This window comes from Typopeltis vanoorti, chromosome 5 (assembly GCF_054136105.1).
Source record: "Typopeltis vanoorti isolate ZY-2024b chromosome 5, IOZ_Tvanoo_1.0, whole genome shotgun sequence".
In the NCBI taxonomy this organism is placed as follows: Eukaryota; Metazoa; Arthropoda; class Arachnida; order Uropygi; family Thelyphonidae; genus Typopeltis; species Typopeltis vanoorti.
In genome coordinates this window covers 11,088,937-11,111,175 of record NC_143553.1, presented here as the reverse complement: position 1 = coordinate 11,111,175, position 22,239 = coordinate 11,088,937, and the positions used below count along the sequence as shown (strand labels likewise).

The 22,239-nt window shown below is 37.3% G+C and overlaps 1 protein-coding gene across 1 annotated transcript in view; it reads left to right on the top strand.

Annotated features, from left to right (window-relative positions):
* Positions 1 to 8,570: 8,570 nt before the first annotated feature.
* LOC150106224 (protocadherin-like wing polarity protein stan) overlaps positions 8,571 to 22,239 on the top strand; it is a 96,258-nt gene continuing 82,589 nt past the window's right edge. The window contains exon 1 of the mRNA XM_090392960.1: positions 8,571 to 11,871. Coding sequence (XP_090249086.1) covers positions 8,571 to 11,871 — 3,301 coding nt within the window. The remainder of the gene's footprint in view (positions 11,872 to 22,239) is intronic.

Below are 22,239 nucleotides of genomic sequence, written 5' to 3'. Positions count from 1 at the left end.
CTTATGACTGGTAGCTCAGTAGCATTTCCTTCCATTCTTCTATTCTGTTGGCTTTCCTCTTTATTTCGTAGTATGTTTTTAGTCCAGTGCTTTGTTTTATTTGATCAAAGTATCTTTTCCTTGGTCTTCCTCTTTCTCTTTTTCCTTTGATTTTGCCTTCTATTATTCTTCTCGTCAGACTTTAATGTCGTAAGAGATGTCCAATCCATCTGTCTCTTCTTGTTATTAATGTCTTTATCAGTGTTCTGGGTTCATTTACTTCCTTAAGCACGTTTTCATTAGATTTTTGTCTGTCCATTTTATCTTTTGCATTCGTTTCCAACACCACATTTCATATAATGATAATAATGATATTTTTATGTGATGTATTAAGTACACATGTACAGTAGCTATACATATTTATATGATTCTTTCAACTGAAGATGAATTAACCTGTCTAAAAGTGCAGGATATTTACTTCTAGAAAACAGAAATTTCATCTTTGGAAACAGGAAAACCGATTCAACAACCCCGCGCAATAATCTCGCAACCATATTCTTGCTTATTCTGAACTATTTTAGCGAACTTCTTATTATATTGTATCAATCCTTTCCTGATCGGTGCTGGATGAAGGCCTCCTCCAAAGTCCTCCATTCAGTTCTATCTTGAGCTCTTCGATGCCATTCAATTCCAGCCATTTTCCCACCGTCTTTGCTCTTAATGTACATCTCCTTCCGTCTCTGGGATGTCATCCTGTTATCAACTTTGCCATTTTTAGTGGTACTTCATGCAATATAATCTGTCTTTTAATGCTGAGTGCGCATTCTACAAATTCAATACTTGCCAGTTGATTCAAAACTTCATTCACTAATCCAACAGAAGCGTCCAAAGTATATTCTTGTTGATGAGATATGGTTTGCCAACAACCAAGGGAAGTTTATAGAATAGACTGTCAGTGTCTAAAACGGGCATGTTATGTGGCTTCTGTTTTATGCGGGCTTCTTTTTCCGCATTTTTGCACTGCACTCGATGAGTATAACTTGAGCGATTAACGTCAATTTGTCTTCTGACGAGTTAAGTACTGACTTATTATAACAAATCACAGGATGATAGTGAAAGAATAGTCTTATACCGTCAGAGAAAAGCCGATTCGCTTCTTTAGTTACGAAATGCGATGCGATCAGTTCTCTTTATGAATCTTTAGCACTTCGAGCCATTATTAATTTTGATTAAGACGGCAGATAAAGTTCCTAGACTGATGCATCACTTCCTTGAGCTCGTAGTATTCAGCTCGTATCGCAGAGTAAGGATAAATACCTATCCTTACCACCAAAGTTATAAGTAATATCCCCCCCCCCAGTTATTTGTTTTAACCCCGCATCGACTTAGAGATGACAACTAGGCACTTATCATACTGATTTCGTCAATAATAAGAGTTCGAACGTATTTACATAAGTTCTGTATTGTTGTGCAACTTCACAGACAGCGGCATGTTCTCGGAGATGGAAAATTCTGAGGCCATACACATTGTTATACTGTGGATAGCGATTTCTGCCGTTCCCGTCCAAGCGCAAGTCATTCTTTTAATATTACTTCATGACTTCTCTGAATGGTGGCACTCTTTATCTAGTTGGGAAAGAAGGGGAGGACGCAACAGTTAGAGAAAAGGACCGATGTCTATGTTGATCATTTCGCAGCACACACAACTCATATTTCAGAAAACACTGCTACATTGTGCGCGCGTCTCTCGTTCCGATCTCTTTGCTCATGCAATAATTATACAATCTACTCAACGGGAACACCCCCTGGATTATCAATCATGTTATGTACAGTGTGTTCCCTGAGACAGCATGTGCAAATACATCACTGATTTATTATTCTAGATCTCAGGTTAAATCATCAGTTATAACTTCATTTTATCTCAGAGAACAGTGTGATCTGTGTGTTCGTGTATGTGCAGAAATAAAACTGAAAAAGAGTGCGGAAAATTCGGCGGCTGGGAGAGTCCGTCCTTCCTGTAGGGGCTTTCCACTTCGAGTAAGTTCTCTCTCATTATGGTGCATTGTGTCGTCAATAAAATACTCTAATAAGTTAAAGTCAACTGAATAAGCAGAAAAATACTTTGTTTATTTATTTATTAAGGAAACACAAATAGCGTAGAATAATAGAAGTAATATATTGTATTATTTATTTGCAATAAGACAATTTGATGCAAGTCTTATAAGATACAAGTTAGTGAATAATGGACTATGATTTAAAGGAGGTAAAGCAACATGGGAGTAATTAATAGTATTTTATGTTAATCTCACATTAATATAATGAAGGTTACAAGTAATAAGTTGAATGACTAGTGCCTAAATGATTTGGATTTGCATTTGTTGAGAGATATTTGGAATAACTGTTATGTGGAAAATTTCATGAAATTTAGGAAGGAATTAGGTTGTTTACGCAATTGAAGGTTTGTTTGCTTGTTTTGCTTTGTGTGATTTAGCTTATATTGTATGTATTTTTCTTGGATGTTTTCTCTTAATGCTGTTGTTTCTTTTTTAGTAAGATTTTATATTATGTGTTGTGGGATGTTTGGTGTTTTTTTTTTTTTTTCTCCTCTCGAAATTTGCTATTTCCTTATGTGCACAATGTTTTGTCGTCTGCTTAATGCAGCATGTGACAGAAGCCAACGGACGGGTAATAGTCACGTGACTTACGTATCACTCGGGTTTTCTGGAATTGTCAGTTGTCGAGAAAAGAAGCCCTTCTCCGAGACATGCGCCCACAATTTTACTTTTTTTCTTATCGAGAATAACGAAAGAATAAAACTAGAACTGACTCCAGCTGATCACTCTACGCTGAAACAGTACGGCCAGTGATTAAATTTAGCCGGGGCTCTCCAGGGCCCGGCCACGGAACATTTCTGTTTTGTGAACTTTTCTCCCTTTCGGTAATTAAGCCTAACGCGTACCAGACAGCAATGACAGGTTATTAAGACGTGCATATGATTGGGGGAGTATTAACAAAAGATCGCGTGACCGAAAGATAAAAGCATAGCCGACAATTGAGTTGAAATGCTAACTCTCTTCAACCGAATTCCACATGTGAAACTGCCATAACAACATTCACTATATATTTCTTAGTTTTAACACGTTGGGTTGAATTTTATTATTGCTGCTTTGCGGCAGGCGAACTCACATCTAATTAATAACAATAGTTTCTGCAAGAAATTAACATAAACTGGGTTGTATATTGGCCGAAGGATTTTAATAATTGATACTAAGTAAAAAAAAAAAAACGCCAACAAGTTTCTCCAACTTAGCTGTCTGGCTTCGTCAGGGTGTATAAAAGAGATATAAAACAACTTAAATTGTTCGTGAAGGAATGAATCGAATACAATTGTATTTTTTTTTAAATACAGAAGAACGCGTACATCAAACACATGGGGCGTGTATATCAACTGTTGTAATGCAGGAACGTTCTTTAATTAGCAGCAAAATTTAACTCTGGCGTGCTTAATGATCTTATGAGGGTCTTCCAAATATCAGCTAAAATTAATCCTTGATTTCTATTGAGGTTGCGTTTAGAACGGATGACTGCTATAGCTCCTTTTATGTTTCGGGAGGGAAATCCTCCTCTAAATAGGGCATGGAGCTTTTGTCCCATTCGATGGTATGGTTTGTCCTCGAGAAATGAAGTTGTCTTCTCTGGTGTTTGCATCTCCGACGTGTTCTCTTTTTCTTATTTCCAAACTTCTTGAGGTCTGACCAATGTAATTTAATCCACATGAACAGGGGATGTTGTAGACACTGGCGTATTTGAAGAAGGCATAACTCTCTTTCGGAGATCTTAAAAAGTGGCGGATAGTCTTTAAAGGTTTAAAAGTCACTCGTATTTCATGTGGCTTGAGGAGGGTAGCAATCTTTGTAGAAACTGTGCCAGCATAAGGAATGGCAATGGTGGATTTGTAACGTGTTTCCTCAGATTGTTGTTGTGGGGGGTCTCAGAAAAGTATCTTATGGATCCGTTTTTTTTTTTTTTTTTTGGATAACTATTGTCTATCAGGGTTTTTGATATATGGGATAACACATCTTTGAGATCTTTTTCTTCTGTTGTGATGCGAGTGGCCCTATTTTTGAGCATGTGTACGATGCTCAATTTTTGAGAAATTGAGCGATAGACTGCAAGGCTGATATGTCCATCCATTTTGTTGTTTAATTAAGGTATCCAGGAATGGCAATTGTTTGTCCTTCTCAAGTTCCAAGGTGAACTTTATTTTGTGATAGAAGGAGTTAATCTTGGTTAGAAAATCAAAAAGATCTCTTTCTGTGGACTGTGGGTTTAGGGTCTAATTGAGACAGAATGTTATTTTCCAGTTTCTCCATAAAAAGATCTGCACAAGGGGGAGGGGAGGCTGCCCATTGCGAGACCTGTTAATTGTTCATAAATCGTTCCATTCCATAAGAAAAAAATTAGATTTTAAACAATGATGGAAAAGAGAAGCAATATCTTGAGGGAAAAGGTTGCTCAAAATGCTGATTACTTCTTCTGCCGGAACATTAATAAATAAGGATATTACATCCAGGCTTGCAAGAATGCCTGTTTCGGAGATCGAGATGTTCTTCAATTTATCAACGAAATGTTGTTAATTTTTTATGTAGGTATCCGAATTACGGATGTGTGCCTTTTAGGAGACTAGCAAGGTATTTCGATAATAAGTATGCTGGAGAATTAATTCCATCCACTATAGGGTGTAGAGGTATTCCATTTTTGTGCACTTTGGGAGAGCCATATAGTCACGGCGTTAGTGGATGTAACGACTTTAATCTTCATTTTAGGTCTGTTGGCCAGCTGTCCATATTACATAACAAATTGTTTGTTTCACTGTGATTTTTTCCTGTGGGGTCTGAATCTAATGCACGAAAGGTAGATGTGTCAGAGACTTACAAACTTACTCTCTGACACATCTACCCTTCGATATACAACCCAGTTTATGTTAATTTCTTGCTTTCATTAGATGGTCGAAAATAATATAGAATCGTTAAGAATAGTTTCTAGTTAGATACTCTGTTTGCTGGTGCAAGATATGGTTTTGCTTGGTCTATACAGCATAGTTTCTGTATGATGGGACATGTGATTCATTAATTAGTGTCGTTTTTATCCTAGTTGTCTCTAATTGCACTATTTGTTGAGAAATATATTACACATACTGCTCATACCTTATTCAATGACATAATAAAAGTACTTGTTTTTCTTGTCTCTGCAGTATAGTGGCTGTTGGGGAAGGCGTGTTGGTTACCGCTACAAGCGAGTTACTATCGCCTGATGTGAATGTATTTAAGCTTTTTTTCATGTGCGAGTTATATGCGAAACTTTTTAATTTCTTTTTTCGAAAAGTAAAATCAGGGGTGCGAGTTATATGCGAGTAAGTATGGTATTTCAACTATGGATAAGTACATTGGTACTTTCTTTAAACGGAAAAATAGCTCGGATGACAGTGATAATACAAAACGAGTTTGTGTAGTTTCTGAAGAGAAATGGGTCTATAAGGAATCCACAGAAATTGGAATTCTTATCAGTTGCAATGCGATAATATTAATATGCTGAACGAAAGGAAAGATTTGCTGACTTGTTGGACACTCGACCAGTGGATTGCATTCAAAGGTAAATACGATTAGTTACTTTGTAGGAACATTTTTCTGTTTTGTGACTTTTCTCCCTTTACGGTATTATGCCTATATTATTGTGTTATTATTCAACAGTTGTTTACAATTTTGAATGTGTATATAAAGTCAATATCAACAGTCGCCTGATTACGAATGTGTGATGAAAGGGACGGAGAGGTTTGGAGCGTCCCCGGATAACATTCAAAGGTAAATACAATTGGTTATTTTGTATAGGGCTCCGGAACTTATTCATTTAGAATTTAACCACCGAGTACGGCCCTATATCAGCCGTATTTATCCGGGAAATAACATGTTGTGATTTCATTTCATGAAGAAAAGTAGGGGTTGTGCTCGTAAAGATGATTCACAACAAAATACGTAGTTAAAAATCTTAATTTAACAGAAGGCATTTATTTCTGCAGCTTAACTGAAAAAAGTAAATTTTTAATGATTCATTTTTTATGATTATGTGGTATCTGTTACTTCACAGATACAGTTTTATATATGTATATAACTGTTCCATTAAATAGTAGTGATAATAAAAAGAAGAAGAAAATCAACTATTAAAAAAAAAGTTTTGGGAAGAAATCGCCAAACTTGCGTTTCATTCACCTTCATCTCTTTCCTAGAAGCTTTCCGGAGGATCCACAGCGCTTTCATTGGCACCGCTAATGCGTCCCCTCCCTCATTACACAGTTTCGTGAGTTAGTTTCCGCTACTATATGATCATTGCCTATTTCTGTTGGAATGAATTTGATGCTTTAAATTGGTTTGCTTCGATGCAAAATGCAACCATACCCAGGTCACGTGCATTGTATCTTACCATTTCTTGTCTCGTGTTCTCAACCACGCCTTAAAAACCATGGTTCAGAACAAAGGGGGAAATGACAATTAAAAAATACCAAAAAATTCCATATATATATACAGCATATATTGTTAAACATATACTGTATATATACTTGTATCTTAAACATATAACTGTACATGCTTAAGATACCAAGCAATTTTATAAGCTAGGTTTTAATCCTTTTAAAAAGGATTAAAACCTTTTAAACCATTTTAAAAGGATTAAAAGCTAACTTATGGAATTGCTTGGTATCTTAAACATAGTATATACTCAAGGTAAAAAACTCTACACCTATATATAATAGGTAGCACCTTTTTTTTTTGTGTGTGTGTGTGTGTGTGCTAAAGGTGTTAAACAAAAATATGAAATAAACAAGTTTGCGAGATTAAGAGAGTTTGGCTCTACTTGCTGATAGATTAAGAATAAAAGTATTACGCTAACTGAATGGTAGCGAAACGGATTGCGGAAGCATTGACCTGTTCGTCAAAAGCGAGTTTCTTATTGCATTGTAATTATAGTACTATTTGATACTAAGTCCAAAATATTATCAGAATGACACCAACGTAAGTAATAGGCATGTTTATTTAAGAAACTTAACGTTGCTATACACGATTCCAAGCATGAGGTTCTTAAAAAAACATACATATTAAGAAAGTGTTGTGGGTATCTTCGGCCTACACCACTTTCCTCGTTCAAATGGTGAAAACATTCTCCACGATTTGCAAACAGATGATCCTCAAACTTTAACCAAAAAGTAAATATGTTGGGGAAAGGCGATTATTTCATGTTTAAAAAGGCTCGGAGTTGGGCTTTGAAGGATGATTACGTGTTTGAAATCCTCCCCACCTTAAAAAAAAAAAAAAAAAAAAGTGAGATCCCAGAGAAATCCCATCTGAGCATTTATTTTGTTCCGTAATATGGACGATCCAAAATATATATTAAAGAGAACACTGTCTAAATGAGATAGGAATTATCCAACCATCAAATATGAATTTGGTTAATACATTTTATAAGACATATCTATAAATCCCATTTGAGGGATTTATAGATATGTTGGTACAAAATGATTCAGGCCTTATAAAACGCTAGCTGTTTTGACTTTTAAGGTCAGGAGTTGAAGGCATTCTTGAAAATTGTCACAGCAAGACAAAACTAACTACACTGCTAACTGATTTTTATTTATTTATTTAAAGAATTAGTTAAATTATTTGTTCATTCTATCCTTGGATTTAGTAATAAAGCAATTATGCAGTCGCATAGATGATCATCTAATCGGTAAATAAAACAGCAAAGTTGTAATTCGAGTACAAATCTAAGCGGATGAGAATGACTGGTCTGGACGGTCTACCACTGTCGCAAGCGTCTCTGTCAAATCGATAGTTAGGCTGTTGTAGATTCAAGAGGCGTGGCGTTGCCATGGGCAATGCAGCTGGTATGAGGAGGGATGTCAATCAATGGGTTTTTGCCATGCCGGCGCACGCACTGCCAGAAAACAAATTCTTGACTACAGAATGAAATGAGACTGATTAACTTTCATTATCAAGTATATACGTACATGCATTTGTGTGTGCAGTGCTATTTCCATAGTTCCAATTAGTATTGTGTTTATTACTAGCGCAACTGTGCTTGTGGCATCCTCTGTGTCAACAACTGCATTGAACATTCCTTGTGAGCCTTCGAGGCGACAACGTTCCCAGTACTAGTGCATGGCGACGGACAGAATACGCTTCAGTTATACAGCCTGCAGCTGTTTTTTTCTGTCATTTATAATGAAGTGGTCACTGGTTTCAGCAGAACCGTCAAGATCTTTTTCTTGTCAACAGATGCTACAACGAAAGGAAATTTGGCTTATGTTTCTTTTCTTTCTGTGTATCAAATCAGCGGAACCTTATATAGTTCGCCTTTCAAACAGTCACAATCGTCCGGGGAGCCTCATTTTCGATGGAAGCCTTACGTCAGGTAGGATCTATTATATAGATTTGATTCGATCACCTTCATATGTGGTTCGCTTTGCTCGCGTTTCTCCTTCTTCCGGTGCTCTTTACCTTCACAAACAATTACAGTGCGATAGTAAGGAGGTCAGAAACCCCATGGTAGTTCATATAGGTTCAACGGCGGCAAGTAGGTCAAGTGCTTCTGAAGGAAGTTATGTCAGCATGCCCGTGGTAGTGTATTTCCGACATTTCAGTTGTTCCTTTTTAAATTACGACGTGGAATCCGAAAGTAATGAAATTATTGTCGTGATGACACAAAAACTGTCCAGAGATGTGCTAAAGAATTCTTTGTCAGAATTGGCTGCTACTCAGTGCTGGAGGAAGAGCGAAGCCATCGCTAGCTTGAATTCTTTTATTCCGTCTGAAGTAAAAAATTGCGATTTTATTTGGAATGAACCTAACATAAATGGCTACAGTGTGGAACGGACTGGACGCCACCTTGTAGCTAAGAAAAATGTTTGCATCAACTCGCGCTCCTGGGAAATGGCTATTCCTTTTTCGGTGGAGTGCAATTATCATGACATTGTAGCACAACTCGTATTAAAAATGTGCTACTACTATTACGTCGACGATAACAGAATAACAGACACTTTTCGGTTTTCAAGAAACAGGCGACATACTCAGAACAGACCACCGTACTTCGCCAGAGATTTTTATGCCGTTAAAATTCCTGAAGAAAAAGACGAAAGCCAAACAGTTATGAAGTTGACTGCTACCGATCCAGATAACGATTCTTTAACTTATTCTCTGAATGCCGTAAGAGACGCTCGTAGTCAAAGGATATTCACTATTGATCTGCGATCAGGAGAGGTGCGAACGCGTGTGAAGCTCGATCGGGAACACATGGACGTGCATTATCTTAGAGTGATTGCAACGGATAGCGGAAAGCCGCCAGAAAGTGCTTCAGCAACTCTACAAGTATACGTGAAAGACGTAAATGACCACACTCCGATTTTTGAACGGGATTTCTACGAAGCTCAGGTTAGAGAGATAGCTCCAATTGGATCAACTATTATGGCTCTCCGCGCTAAAGATAAAGACATCGGAAAGAATGCTGAATTAGAATACAACATCATGAACCCTACGGGAGAAAACAGCGCCTTTCGTATCGATCCTTTTACTGGCGTTCTCACCACAAACAGGAAACTCGATCGCGAAATCACGCCAGCCTATACTTTGCTAATTCAAGTTGTTGACCAAGGCAGCGATCCCCAGCAAAGATCCTCTGTGACTACTGTCAATGTCAAAGTGCTAGACGACAACGATAATTATCCTCAGTTCACAAAGAATTCATACACTGCGAATGTCCCCGAAGACATAGACTGGTGGAACAAACCCCATGTGCTTACTATCGAGGCTACCGATGATGATGAAGAACACAACGCGCGGATACGGTATAGTATAATAGGAGGCAATACTCTGGCACATTTCAAAATTGAAGAAAACACAGGGCGACTAGCAGTGGTATCTCCGCTGGATTACGAGTCGGTTAGAAGCTACCGTCTTATGGTGCGGGCTCAAGACACAGGTCAGCCATCCAGATCAAATACGACACAAGTCATCATAAATGTGATTGATGAGAATGATAACGATCCTAGATTCTACAGCACAATTTTTCACGAGTCGCTTTCTGAGAGTGTGCCTGTCGGATATCGAGTACTGAAGGTTGAAGCTTATGATCCCGATGACGGAGTGAATTCCGAATTATCGTACAGCATTCACACCTACGATCCACACATCTCATTTGGAATCGATGCCTACACAGGTTTAATCACCACAGTGAGGAAGTTAGATCGCGAAGAAAGAATCCTTCACAATTTTACAGTAGTAGCCACTGATCACGGGAAACCTCCTCGTACAGGAATCGCGTCCGTTATCATAAGAGTCCAAGATGTCAACGACAATGATCCAGTTTTTCATCCCAAAATGTATCATGCCACTCTATCTGAAATCGATCCTCCGGGAACTCCAGTTCTTAGTGTTTCAGCAACCGATTCCGACGAAGATCCTCGACTGACGTATTACATTCTTAGTGGAGATCCTCGTAGGAGATTTAATATAATCAATCAAAATGGAGAGGGACTGATATCGGTTGCTCAGCCTTTGGATTTTCACCTGGATAAGGAAATTATTCTTACAGTCAAAGCTGCCGATTCTGGAGGACGTTCGGATACTGGAGTCGTATATATCAACGTCACGGATGCCAATACAAACCGTCCGCATTTTGAAAAGGCGCCATATACTGCAATGATATCCGAAGATGCTGCAATTGGAACTACTGTTCTCGTCGTGGAAGCTTCTGATGAAGATGTTGGAGAAAATGCCCGTATAACGTACATTTTAGATGATATTCCTGAATTTTATATAGACCCAAATTCGGGAGCGATCGTGACTCGGCTTCCTTTAGACAGAGAAATATCGGCTGGTTATGTGATTGTTGTTACTGCACAAGACAATGGAGTTCCCCCACTTTCTGACACAACTAACATAGAAATCGAGATCACAGACGTTAACGACAACCCTCCCGTGTTCTACCCTCAGATCTATTCTGCACCGATAAGCGAAGATGTTCCAATAGGAACGAGCGTTTTGCAAGTTTCGGCCACAGATAAAGATTCCGGACTAAATGGACAAGTAAGGTACTCTTTTAAAGGAGGAAATGATGGAAATGGGACATTCAGAATTGATCCCACCTCGGGAATTATTCGCACAAATCTACATCTTGACCATGAAACGCTGCCTGTATATCATTTGTTAGTATATGCTTTTGATAGAGGAATAGTTCCAGTGTCTTCTGCTGCTTCTGTTACTGTTGTTGTGGAAGACGTTAATGACAACCCGCCCCGATTTGAGACGGACGTCATCAAAATGTTTCTTCCAGAAAACACTCCAATAGGTTGGACAGTAGGAGAAATTACTGCTCACGATCCCGATGAGGGTGTCAATGCTGAAATTCAGTATAGCATACTTGCAGGTCCGGATTCCGATTACTTTGAGCTTATTTCCCGGTCAAACCATCCCGCACAATTGCTTACTTGTACGCACTTGGATTATGAATCACTTCAAAAGAAATACGTCGTAACAGTTCGGGCGTCTTCTCCACCATTACGCACTGACGTTGAGATTGAAATTTTCGTTACAGATGTCAATGACAATGCTCCAATCCTCAACGATTTTACCATCGTTTTCAACAATTATAAACATCATTTTCCTGTTAATCCAATTGGTCGAATTCCTGCCTTCGATGCAGACGCAACAGATGATCTGCTTTATAAGATCTTGTCCGGGAATAATGCTAATCTTCTAAATCTGAATTCGACTAGTGGAGAAATTTCTTTGAACAGTAATTTGGATACAAACGTTCCTCTTCATGCAGTCATCGAAGTGAGCGTGTTTGGTAAGTTGCTTAAAAAAGCATTTATTTAAATAAATAATTTACTCTTTTAAATGCGCTTGAACATAAAACTCTACACATTTTAATACTTTAAAACATCAGGGCACTGCTTTTCAAAGATTCTAATTTTTCTTCTACTTTTAATGGTTACTCTCCGATAATAATAGCATTATTAAAATGTTTCTGCACTGCAATAAGTTAGGGACTACAGAAGAAATCAATGCTCGGTCGTGTTTTCAAAATAAAACCAGTTGTCCGGTCTCATTCGCATCTTGCAGGTGTCTGCCAGCAGCATCCAAAATTTTAGCATTCGCAGATTTTCTCAATCAAGGAATTATATAGCATCTAAATAAAACGCATGGAGACTACCTACGAGATTGACTCCTGAGCTTGAGATAGTTTCTGTTTCGAAACATTTGAAAATCAGATTTGAAAATAGCACAAATAAATAAAAAAATGTTTTAGACAGTTTCGGGCAATTCATGAATATAGCATAACAAAAAAAAAAAAAAACCTTCAACCCTTTCTCCTTTATATTAAATTATATCAGTTTCTTATTTAGAAATGTCATTCCAAAGTGAGAAGCACGATCAATATTATTTACAGACTCAAAACTTGAAGCAACTTAAGATTTGTAGTCGTCACACTAACATCGCGGAAAGAAATACTTAATTATGCAAACTGAGGGAAGAAAACTCAGAGCCGAAGTAGGGATGGGAGAGGATTTATGTACGCATCTACGAAGTCTGCGTTACAGAGGACGTTATCTTCGTTTGCCATCGAGCAATATGGCTAAGAGTTGACATTTTGCTTTTATCGTCAACGCTATATCATAAAAATAAATTTAAAAGACATGAAAAAAAAAAAACGAAATAATGCGGTTAACATTACTTTAAATTTCATCCAGGCTGCAGTTTGTTTGGTAATTGTGGCCAGCCATCTCATAAGTGTCTGATGTAGACGAAGGCCCAATTTAGTGTAGTGTAGTTAACGGTCGGGATTTTGATTCACATCTCCCTCCTAATAAAAATCATCCTGTTAAAAGTACTTCGAAAACTGTTTCCAGGATGTGACAAATGGGAAAGCGAAACCTGCCATAGTTTTACTATTTACATACGTAATACAGTGCCGGATAGTTTTCAAAGGCAGGCCAGCTATGACGTATGCTATAGAAACTGTGGCCCTGAAGAAAAATAACATCAGCAGGATGGAAGTAGCAGAGATGAGAATGCTTAGGTGGATGTGCGGTATGACCAGAAAGGATTGTCTGAGAAATGACTATGTGAGGGGGAACAGTGAAAGTTACGAACTTAGGAGCGAAGATACAGGAGGCAAGGTTGAGATGGTTTGGTCATGTGATGAGGAGGGAGGACGAATATGTGGGAAGAAGGATCATGCAGATGGATGTGCAAGGAAGGAGGAAGCGTGGGCGGCCAAAGAAGAGATGGAGGGAGCTGGTAGAAGAGGACTTGAGGATGAAGAATTTGGATGTGGCGACAGCCCAAGACAGGAGGATGTGGAGGAGACTCATCATCAACAGTGACCCCACTTAAGTGGGAGAAGCTGCAGAAGAAGAAGAATACAGTGCCAGATAAAATTATGTAAGAGTGTGTATCGTATGAATGCTCAGGTAATCATTCTAAAAACTTTCATGTTACGATGATTTTTATTTCCTCATAGCGACAGTTGCAGTTGTTATTCAGAATTACGGGCGAATCGACTAAGGTTATGAGGCTAGGGTGTTCTTCTGGCTGATCTGCCTGTTTCGCACGATTAGAAACCCGAGTTAACGGGAGGAAAAGCAGTGCCGTCTCCTTATGTCATGAAATCAAATTCAGGCATTTCCAAATCGAGTGTGCAGGAGGGAGGTAAGGAAGGAAACGTGTTTAAGAATGATGACCGAAAACGAGAAGGAAGCTTCATATTCACTTCTGCCCCACGTTTTGGTAACTCTTATTTTCCTGACAGCAATCGTTTTCTTTTTTTCCCGTAAGTTGGATCACTTCAATTATAGCGAAGTGTTTCCCATGGAGCGATTCTTTCACCTTAGGAAATAGATCGAAGTCTAGAGAAGTTTATGTTAGATCTATACGAGAGGGAGATGTCATCCGTACGTTTTTTTCATAAGATCCAGCACAGAGTCCGATTTTTTCTCCATTGTGAGGGGTCTTATTTGGCGGAGCAAAAACATCAGAAACAGAAAAAAGAACACGGAAAAATTTTACCCACTCTGGCTTACAACTGTTGCGAAGGTAAATACTATTATGTCCCACTGGCCCCACGGTGTGTAGTGTACAGAACTTTCGAAATGAGCCTCGTAGATAATACTACAAGAAGTAGTTGAAAATCAGCTATGTTAACATTATCTAATGTGCTCCTTCGCATCTCCTATTTTGTGATTTTTCTTTCAACAGTTTCATCTGAAACTAATTTCATCATTTCTATCCAATAAATAAAAATATCTCTGTTTTGGATCAAATTGCTTCTTTTTTATCAAACTGCAAATTAAAAATTAAATATTGTCGCCATACACACACACACACACATGAAGCCGGCCTGGTTGGCCGAATGGTTAGCTTACTCGCTCTCTAGCCAAGAGGCTGCGGGCTTGAATCCCGCCTAGGCATGGATGTTTGTGATTGTCTTCCACCCTCATACATTCATTCATTCATCCGAGTATATATACATACTCTCCCAAGATGGACTGGGTCACCATGGGAGAAGTAGACCCATCCCCCCGGCAATGGGAGAGGCCTTCACCGTCTAGCGGGTGGAAAAGACAGGCTGATCATCACATGATCCCTTTTTTTAACGACAAGATATATAATCGCTTTACACTACATTGTTTATCACGACTAAAGAATTAAAGTAAAAAACGACAGAGTGATTCTTCTTGGTTCACAATTTTTGTCGTTATGGCTTTTCTTGTGCCTCCGTTTGCAACTGAAGCTAAATCACGACTTCCCTATCTCCTGCCAATTTAGAGAAGACGCAGGTGAACACACGTAATTTAGACAGATGCACTTGCTCTAAAGTCCTTAAGCTGCTAAGCTTTCCGTTATCGTGTTTTTTTTATTACTGTGTTGTTTTTTTACTATTATTTCCTCTTAACTGTTGTCAACATTCACTACTGCGCTTTTGTATTATCATCGTACATATGAAAAGTAAAAGAAATCAGTTTAGTGCACGTTTTTCGTCATTGGGATTCTGCATTTTCTATTAGCAAGTAATTTTTTCTATTTTCCTTCCCCCCCCCATATATATATATATATATATTTGACACAAATGTTAGAGGTATCCACGAGCCAAATTCAAAAAATAAATAATACATATTTAGTTAATTTTGCATCAGTGATCCCCCGTGTTTATTAGGGAGTACAAACTCCGGAATCTGTAGTGGTGGTGAATAAAATAATCGCCGGTGACATGCAGGATAATAATTCTGCTGTCAACACGAGTTTACAAAGGAAATTTTTGAAATAATAGTGATTGAATGAATTTCTTTTCTTTTCTTTTATTTATTTAATTCATTTCATGTTTTTTTTTCTTCCATCAACGGGACCATTTTTGATTAATCTCAGAAAACTGGAATTACAATGCTTTTGGCCCATTCGTTTTGATCCTTGAGGTAGGAAGATATCCTTCTCTCGGTAGACGAGGAGCTTATTTCCAGTGTTTATTATTATTAAATACTCTGGATTTCTTCTTTTTTCCACTTAGGCGTAGCGTTCATTTTCTTTAGTTACTAATTAGAGAAATTGTATATTGGATTATTTTCCTGTCTACCTTGTTTATGTTGAATGGGTAAACAATTTTGTTTGGTTGTCTTTCAAGATGGTACAGAATGGTTTCCTGATAGAATGAAAAAGATCACGGATAAATCTCTCTTCCTCAAAGCAATGGTGCGGTGCTGAGAAGTTGCCGCGCTGTTGGCCATTTTTTATTTACGAGAAATAAATCCTCCAGAGTAACGAGTAAATATCATTAAAATTAACTGATATGTTGGATGATATATTTGTTACCATCTCAGTTACATTCCATTTATTCAGAGATTATGTATTGTTTTATACATTTTGAAAAGTGTTATGTAGCTTCGAAGCTAATCTTTACCTTGCATGAAGATTTTTCTTTTATGTATACTTATCAGTATTGGCATGACACACACACACACACACACACACACACACACACACACACACACACACACACACACACACACACACACACACACACACACACACACACACACACACACACAGGAACTTGCTGGTTTCTTAGTAGAGAACAAGCATCGTATCCAGTATATATTGATTTGTTTTCTCAGTATTTAAGATGAGTGGGTTTCATGGACGTTCGCGGATTTGTCTTCAGTTCTCTGTATTTATTCTGAATCTCTAACTTCCGAGGAAGGCTTTTTAAAAAGATCCTGCACAAAGAATCGTCTTGTTGCTCTTCCGTGTGCATTATAAAACTGGCCGTCAGATATGCATCCGTGACCTCGGTGTATACATATTTTTCTTTTTATTTCTCTCTCTGTATTCGGACTTTAATAGTTCCAGAGGATGGTGATGTAGTACGTCAACTCTCAGCCATGCAAGTAAATGACTCTGCGGTCCTGTTTCTTGATATGTCTTGTACGTTCTCTTTTTGATATTCTAGCACCCAATAATTCAACGTTATGGAGTTTCTGGAGAGACATAGAGTCATGAGTTCGTAACGAAGTGGATTCGCACAGATTTTTATATGTGTGGGTTTTTACGATGTCTTTAATTCGGTAGAATTAAATGCCAGGATTCGTAGCTTTTGGTGAATATAATTAACATCTATTAAGAGAAATAATATGGCATAGCAAATTACATTTGATTTTTAATTATACAAAAATAAATTAGTTTAGTTACGTAAAGTGGAAATAGCGGTTGTGTAGACAGCATTTTTATTAATTACGATCAGTATCAGTGCCAGAGCTTAGCTTTACTCAAGTCTGGAACAAAAATAATACAACACTTTTCTTCTTGAACTTAGATGAATATGCACTTTTAAATTCAACAATTGGGATAAAAAAAAGCAGGCAGCGGGAACTGTTTTCTCTTCTCCTTGTCGTCGTAAATTATATTTACCATTGAGCTGACCCAAGAATGCCGCCATGGCGCTTATGTTTGTGTTATTAATTAAACAGAGCGTCCTTGAAAAGTAACGCCAATGGAGTCTCTTTTGTAAGAAACGTCTGCTTAAGTAATGGCTTAACAGTATTCGTCATTTAGAAATAGCTAATGCACATTAGGAAAACAAAGAATTCCTTTGTTATGAAATATCGATAGTTTATTTTAATCTTAAATGCAACAAAGGTCTTGATATCAGCAAACGCTTAGTTCATACACATTTCTCCAATGATCCATTCATAGTCCTAATGTACACCGAATTTCTGTCATTACTTATGGTCCTTTGAAAGAATTCAGCCCAGTAGGATTAAAACGGAGAGTTGTGAAAGAGAGGGACGAAGATGAAATGCTGCACACACATCAGGTCACACCATTCCACAAATTTTAGTAATTATTCCTCAAATTTTGACGCATTTCATCAAAAAGAGATATTTCATTAAAAGAACGGCATGCGTAAAAATGTGTGCCAAACATTAGCAATAGGAGACTGTCCACATTCTATACAGCTATTTGACTGACATTGTGTTGATTGTTGAGAGTGTGAACTCCTCTGCATAAAAGTTATGACTAGCTTGCCAAATCTAGAGCATTTTTATAGTTGTATGTGATCTAAGGTAAACATTTCCGTCTTTTAGTGGGTGTATTTTTCATAGAAGTTTATACATAGACGTTCATTCATAGAAGTTTATACCCTCCCCCACAAAAAAAAAGAAAAAGAAACGGGGGGGGGACGCACGTTCAGCGTCTGTAATGCGCGATGTAAAACAAAAGTGGTACAAGGCTTTTATATTTTTTTTTACAAAGAATTTTACGTGCCATCTCGATTGTATCTCCACCTTGTCGCGGTGAGGAGCTTGCGTGTACCATTGACCCTGAGAGCTATGCCTGCGGTAGCATTGCTACCGGTAGGGACCCCCTAGCCAGACAGGTCGAGGAAGAGGCACCAGACTAAGAGAGAAATACTTCGGTCTTCCAGGCTGGTAACCTTTTCTCTCAAAAAAAAAAAAAACCAGATACACTCATAATCATCAAAGGAAAAGCAGGACAGATTTACTAGAAACGACAACAACTAGAAAAAGGAAAAATAATTTGGAATAACGGATATGTTAAATGTCGCCACATGGAGTATTAGGGGCTTAGCTAGAAAACAGAAACAGAACTAAAACAGTTAAAAAAAGAAGATAAATATAGCCGTATTAACTGAAATTAAGAAAGAAAGTTAAAGAGGACATGCGTGCCTACAGAATACCCCACAACCTGGAAAATACTTGAAGCCAATAGTTAACCAGTTTTACACAACAAAAATGACAAAAGTAAATGAATGGCCGCGACAAGAAAACGTAACAAAATTAAACTGTACAGTTTGATGAACAACTAAGTAACCATTTGACCAAAGCCAATAATCAGCTGCTTCATCAGACAACACAAAAGAAAGCAAGTGGTGCAGTTAAGTATGTGTGGATAAGAGAGAGAGTATATGTTCATGAGGAAGGACGACAACACAAAAGCGATACGGAGAAAAATACCACCTCAACGAACACTGTCAAACAAGTAGGTAACCCAGTGCCGAATGCTACCTTTACCTGTGAACTGAAATATGTGGACCCAAATGGATATAAGAGAACACTTGAATAGCCTGGATGTCAATTATATCTATCTATCTATCTATCTATATATATATATATATATATATATATATATATATATATAAAAGCTAATAATTTAACTCTGTAAAAAAGGTTTTTTTTCCATGCTACTTCAACCTCATTTAAGAATGTAAATATTAGATCTACAAGGTCAGATTTTGATAATCTAATATTGCTCTTCTCAGAAATTTAACGATACTGTACCAGTGCTAAGTGAAATATAGATCAAACTACTTGAGATTGATCGATATTCTCTCATTAATTATGATATGTTTTAATACTGTCAAGATTATAATCATTCAGGTGGATTAATCCTGTATTCTAAGTAAAATACTTTCCACTTAATAAACTGGAATCAAATGTGCGCAATGTTGAAACTGCGGTGATTTATGACAGAATAAAGAATATACTCACACTTGCTAGTTATCGAGTACGTGATGGTCCAGTTGATATCTTTAACTGAGATTAATTTTATCCTAAAGACATTAAAACATAAAATTGTTATACTAGTGGGTGACATAAATTAAAAATTTTCTCGGAATAATAGCAAGATTAAAGAATATAAAAATGTATTATCTTATCTTCACATGGGTTTCTTGGATAAATAGATGCCAACACGAGAGAAGCGAACAATTCAGCAAGTTGTATTAATCACATACAGTATTTATAAGAAATACGATGGCCATATAGTATCCTCAACAATCTATTTTAACAATATTATAAATCACTACTCTGTGCTGTTACATCTATCTTTACATGATAGTGGTGATATGAGCTGTGCAATTAATCACGAACACATCGAAATTGTTATTAATTGCAATACATTTGAGAAACATAATTGTTAGATCATCTAGTAGGTGTAAATCGATTAAATATACAAGAGCAAATCGCAGTAGAATGAAATAAGTAGTGACAAAAAATCTTCCCACACACTGGATTGCCAATGAACTAAAGATATAAGGGGAAAAAATGCTATAATAAGCATAGGAAGAATGCCTACAATTCAGTAATGAAAATAACTAAATTTTCGCTAACTGTTTAAAGAAAAACATAAGTAAAGCACGCAAAAGAAAACTATCCCCTGACGAAATTTCTTTCTTGTATGAATGATGAAAGTAAAGAATTAAGGTTGATAATCATGGTAATAGAACGATACAAAGCATGAATTCCCAGTGGGCATTGATTTCACAGCTTTATTTAATTTAACGAAAAGAATAATCACTAAGCATACATGGTTGTGATTCGATATTACGGACAAAGTCGGCGTGAGTTATCTTCCGGGAACAAAGAATTCATTGTATCTATATGCGGTAAATAAGGATGAGGTAAAGAGTGTATTAATAGGATTAAAAAGGATTGTGGTAATATAACATGTCCAAAAATTATATATTATAATTAAACAAAGTTGAACACGGGAAATTTATAGAACACTTAAAGGTTACTTCATTTCTTCCGTTACTTTTATTATTATTATTATTATTATTATTCGTGACACCTCCAAGGAGTCCGAAGACTCATCGCGGGAGGACACTTATTATACAACTCCCCGTCTCCACCACTACACCGAACCTCTGCTACCAATCATCAACATCAGCGCCATCTACTGCCCACCACCACCCACCACAGCTAGTATTTTTTTGTCTGTAAATTGCGTGTGTTCTGAAGGACCGATTTGTCTGTATGCGGGATGAAAAACCCGAGTTTCCGGGAGAAAAAACCCTGCTTCCTCTGTATGAGATCGGCTAACTCACCTTCGATTGAAAATCGTCCATATAAAGATTCCTCTCGTCATGACGAGAATCGAACTTAGGCTTTTCCAATCGAAAGGCGCAACGTACTGTCGTTCTTCCAATTGCGCTACTAAAGGAGATAATAGAAATGATATTACAGACCATTATCGACAATCTCAAAGGTAATTGAAATCTTAATTAAAAAAAACAAATTAAGTAGGTACTTAAATTCCATATCAGTTTACTCGCCTAATCAGATTCGGTTTTAAAATTGGGCTACTGGAGTTTCACAAAACAGTTTATGGAAGGATAAATGGAATATGTACAGGCTGATATGTCTGAAGTATTTGAGGGCACCATGACTGCGCTTGAAAATGTCTAGATTATAGTATTAAATATGTTACTAGAGGTTACTGGTTTAAGAAAACTATAATTTGAATAGTGCAACAAAATAATAAAATGAGGAGTTCGACAAGGCTCAGTGCTAGGACCAGTCCTATTTTCAATATATTGAAATATATGTGAACTGAATCAACCCACCTAAACCTTGGTTTTCCTCTGGGCCTCTTTCCTTCCATCATAGCATCAAACACCTGTTTTGCTAACCTTTTTTCGCCCATTCTATTTAGTGGATTAGCTCTGCTGACACATTCTTGAATTATAATGATGTCAAAGTCCTTTCTGTTATCTTAATATGATATCTAATCAATTTTTAATATGATTCTGCCATCAGTTCACTCGCCTAATTTTTCTCAGAACTCTCATATCATATCAATTCACGAACTCACGCAGAGATTTTTTTTTCTTAAATAACGAAACCTGTGGTGCGATCATAATTAACACGTACTAATATAATTTTCACTGTGGTTAATACGTGTGTTTCTTTTAATTTTAATCACGCAGAGATGTAGAGGCAAATGGAAGTAAAACTCGAAAGGCAAGCATAGTTATATTTGAATATGACCGATACATAGCACATCACAACTGAGACAATTTTTTATAAGACAAACAAATTACGTGCCGCGGAATCGTTCCGCAGATCTATGAATTCATCCTATACTTCATCGAGATTGCTGGCTACATTCAAGGAAACAGAGAATGGGTTTCTTACCAGTGCAGCAGCTTCTGTAAGCTTAGGGAAGTAACTCTGAAATTCCTTTTCAAGGGATTCAAGGTGCCCAGTAATCTCCTTCAGGTTCTCATCCAGTTCGTCTTCAGATTCCTCTATCACACTGCAGAGTTTTTCAAATATGGCAATGTTTCCAAGATTTACTTTCATTTTTAATTTTACATTATAGAATAACATCATTGCAAACATGGCAGCGTCGGCAAAACATATGGGGTGATCTTCAACTGCGTTAAGAGAACAACTCGCCTTTATTCGACAGTCTGTTATTCAAACATCCTGACGCCGATTAAAAATTAATTTTGATATTGAATTTTGCATCATAGTGAATTTTTTTTTTCCAGTTTACTATTCGTGACATAGAATTTTGTTTTAATGATGACGTATTTTGTATTTAGGGAGTGAACCAAGTTCCGCCGGAAATTTAAAAAAAAATAAAAAAATTAAAGGCAATGTTTAATATGTATGAACACGGCGGGCCTTTGATACTTTTTAATTATCGGCCGCGGTGGACCTTAAGTCACTTCCGTTCATTTATAAAAAATCAGTGTTACAACTAGTAGTAGAATATTGCACGCTACAAATGACTGTGACGACCCCCCAGTAAACACTCTGCAACCCCTTGGGGATCACGACCCACGGGTTGTGAACCCTGGTTCTATAGGATCTCCATTCTGAATGCAGCTGAAGTTTTCTATTTTTCTGCCTAT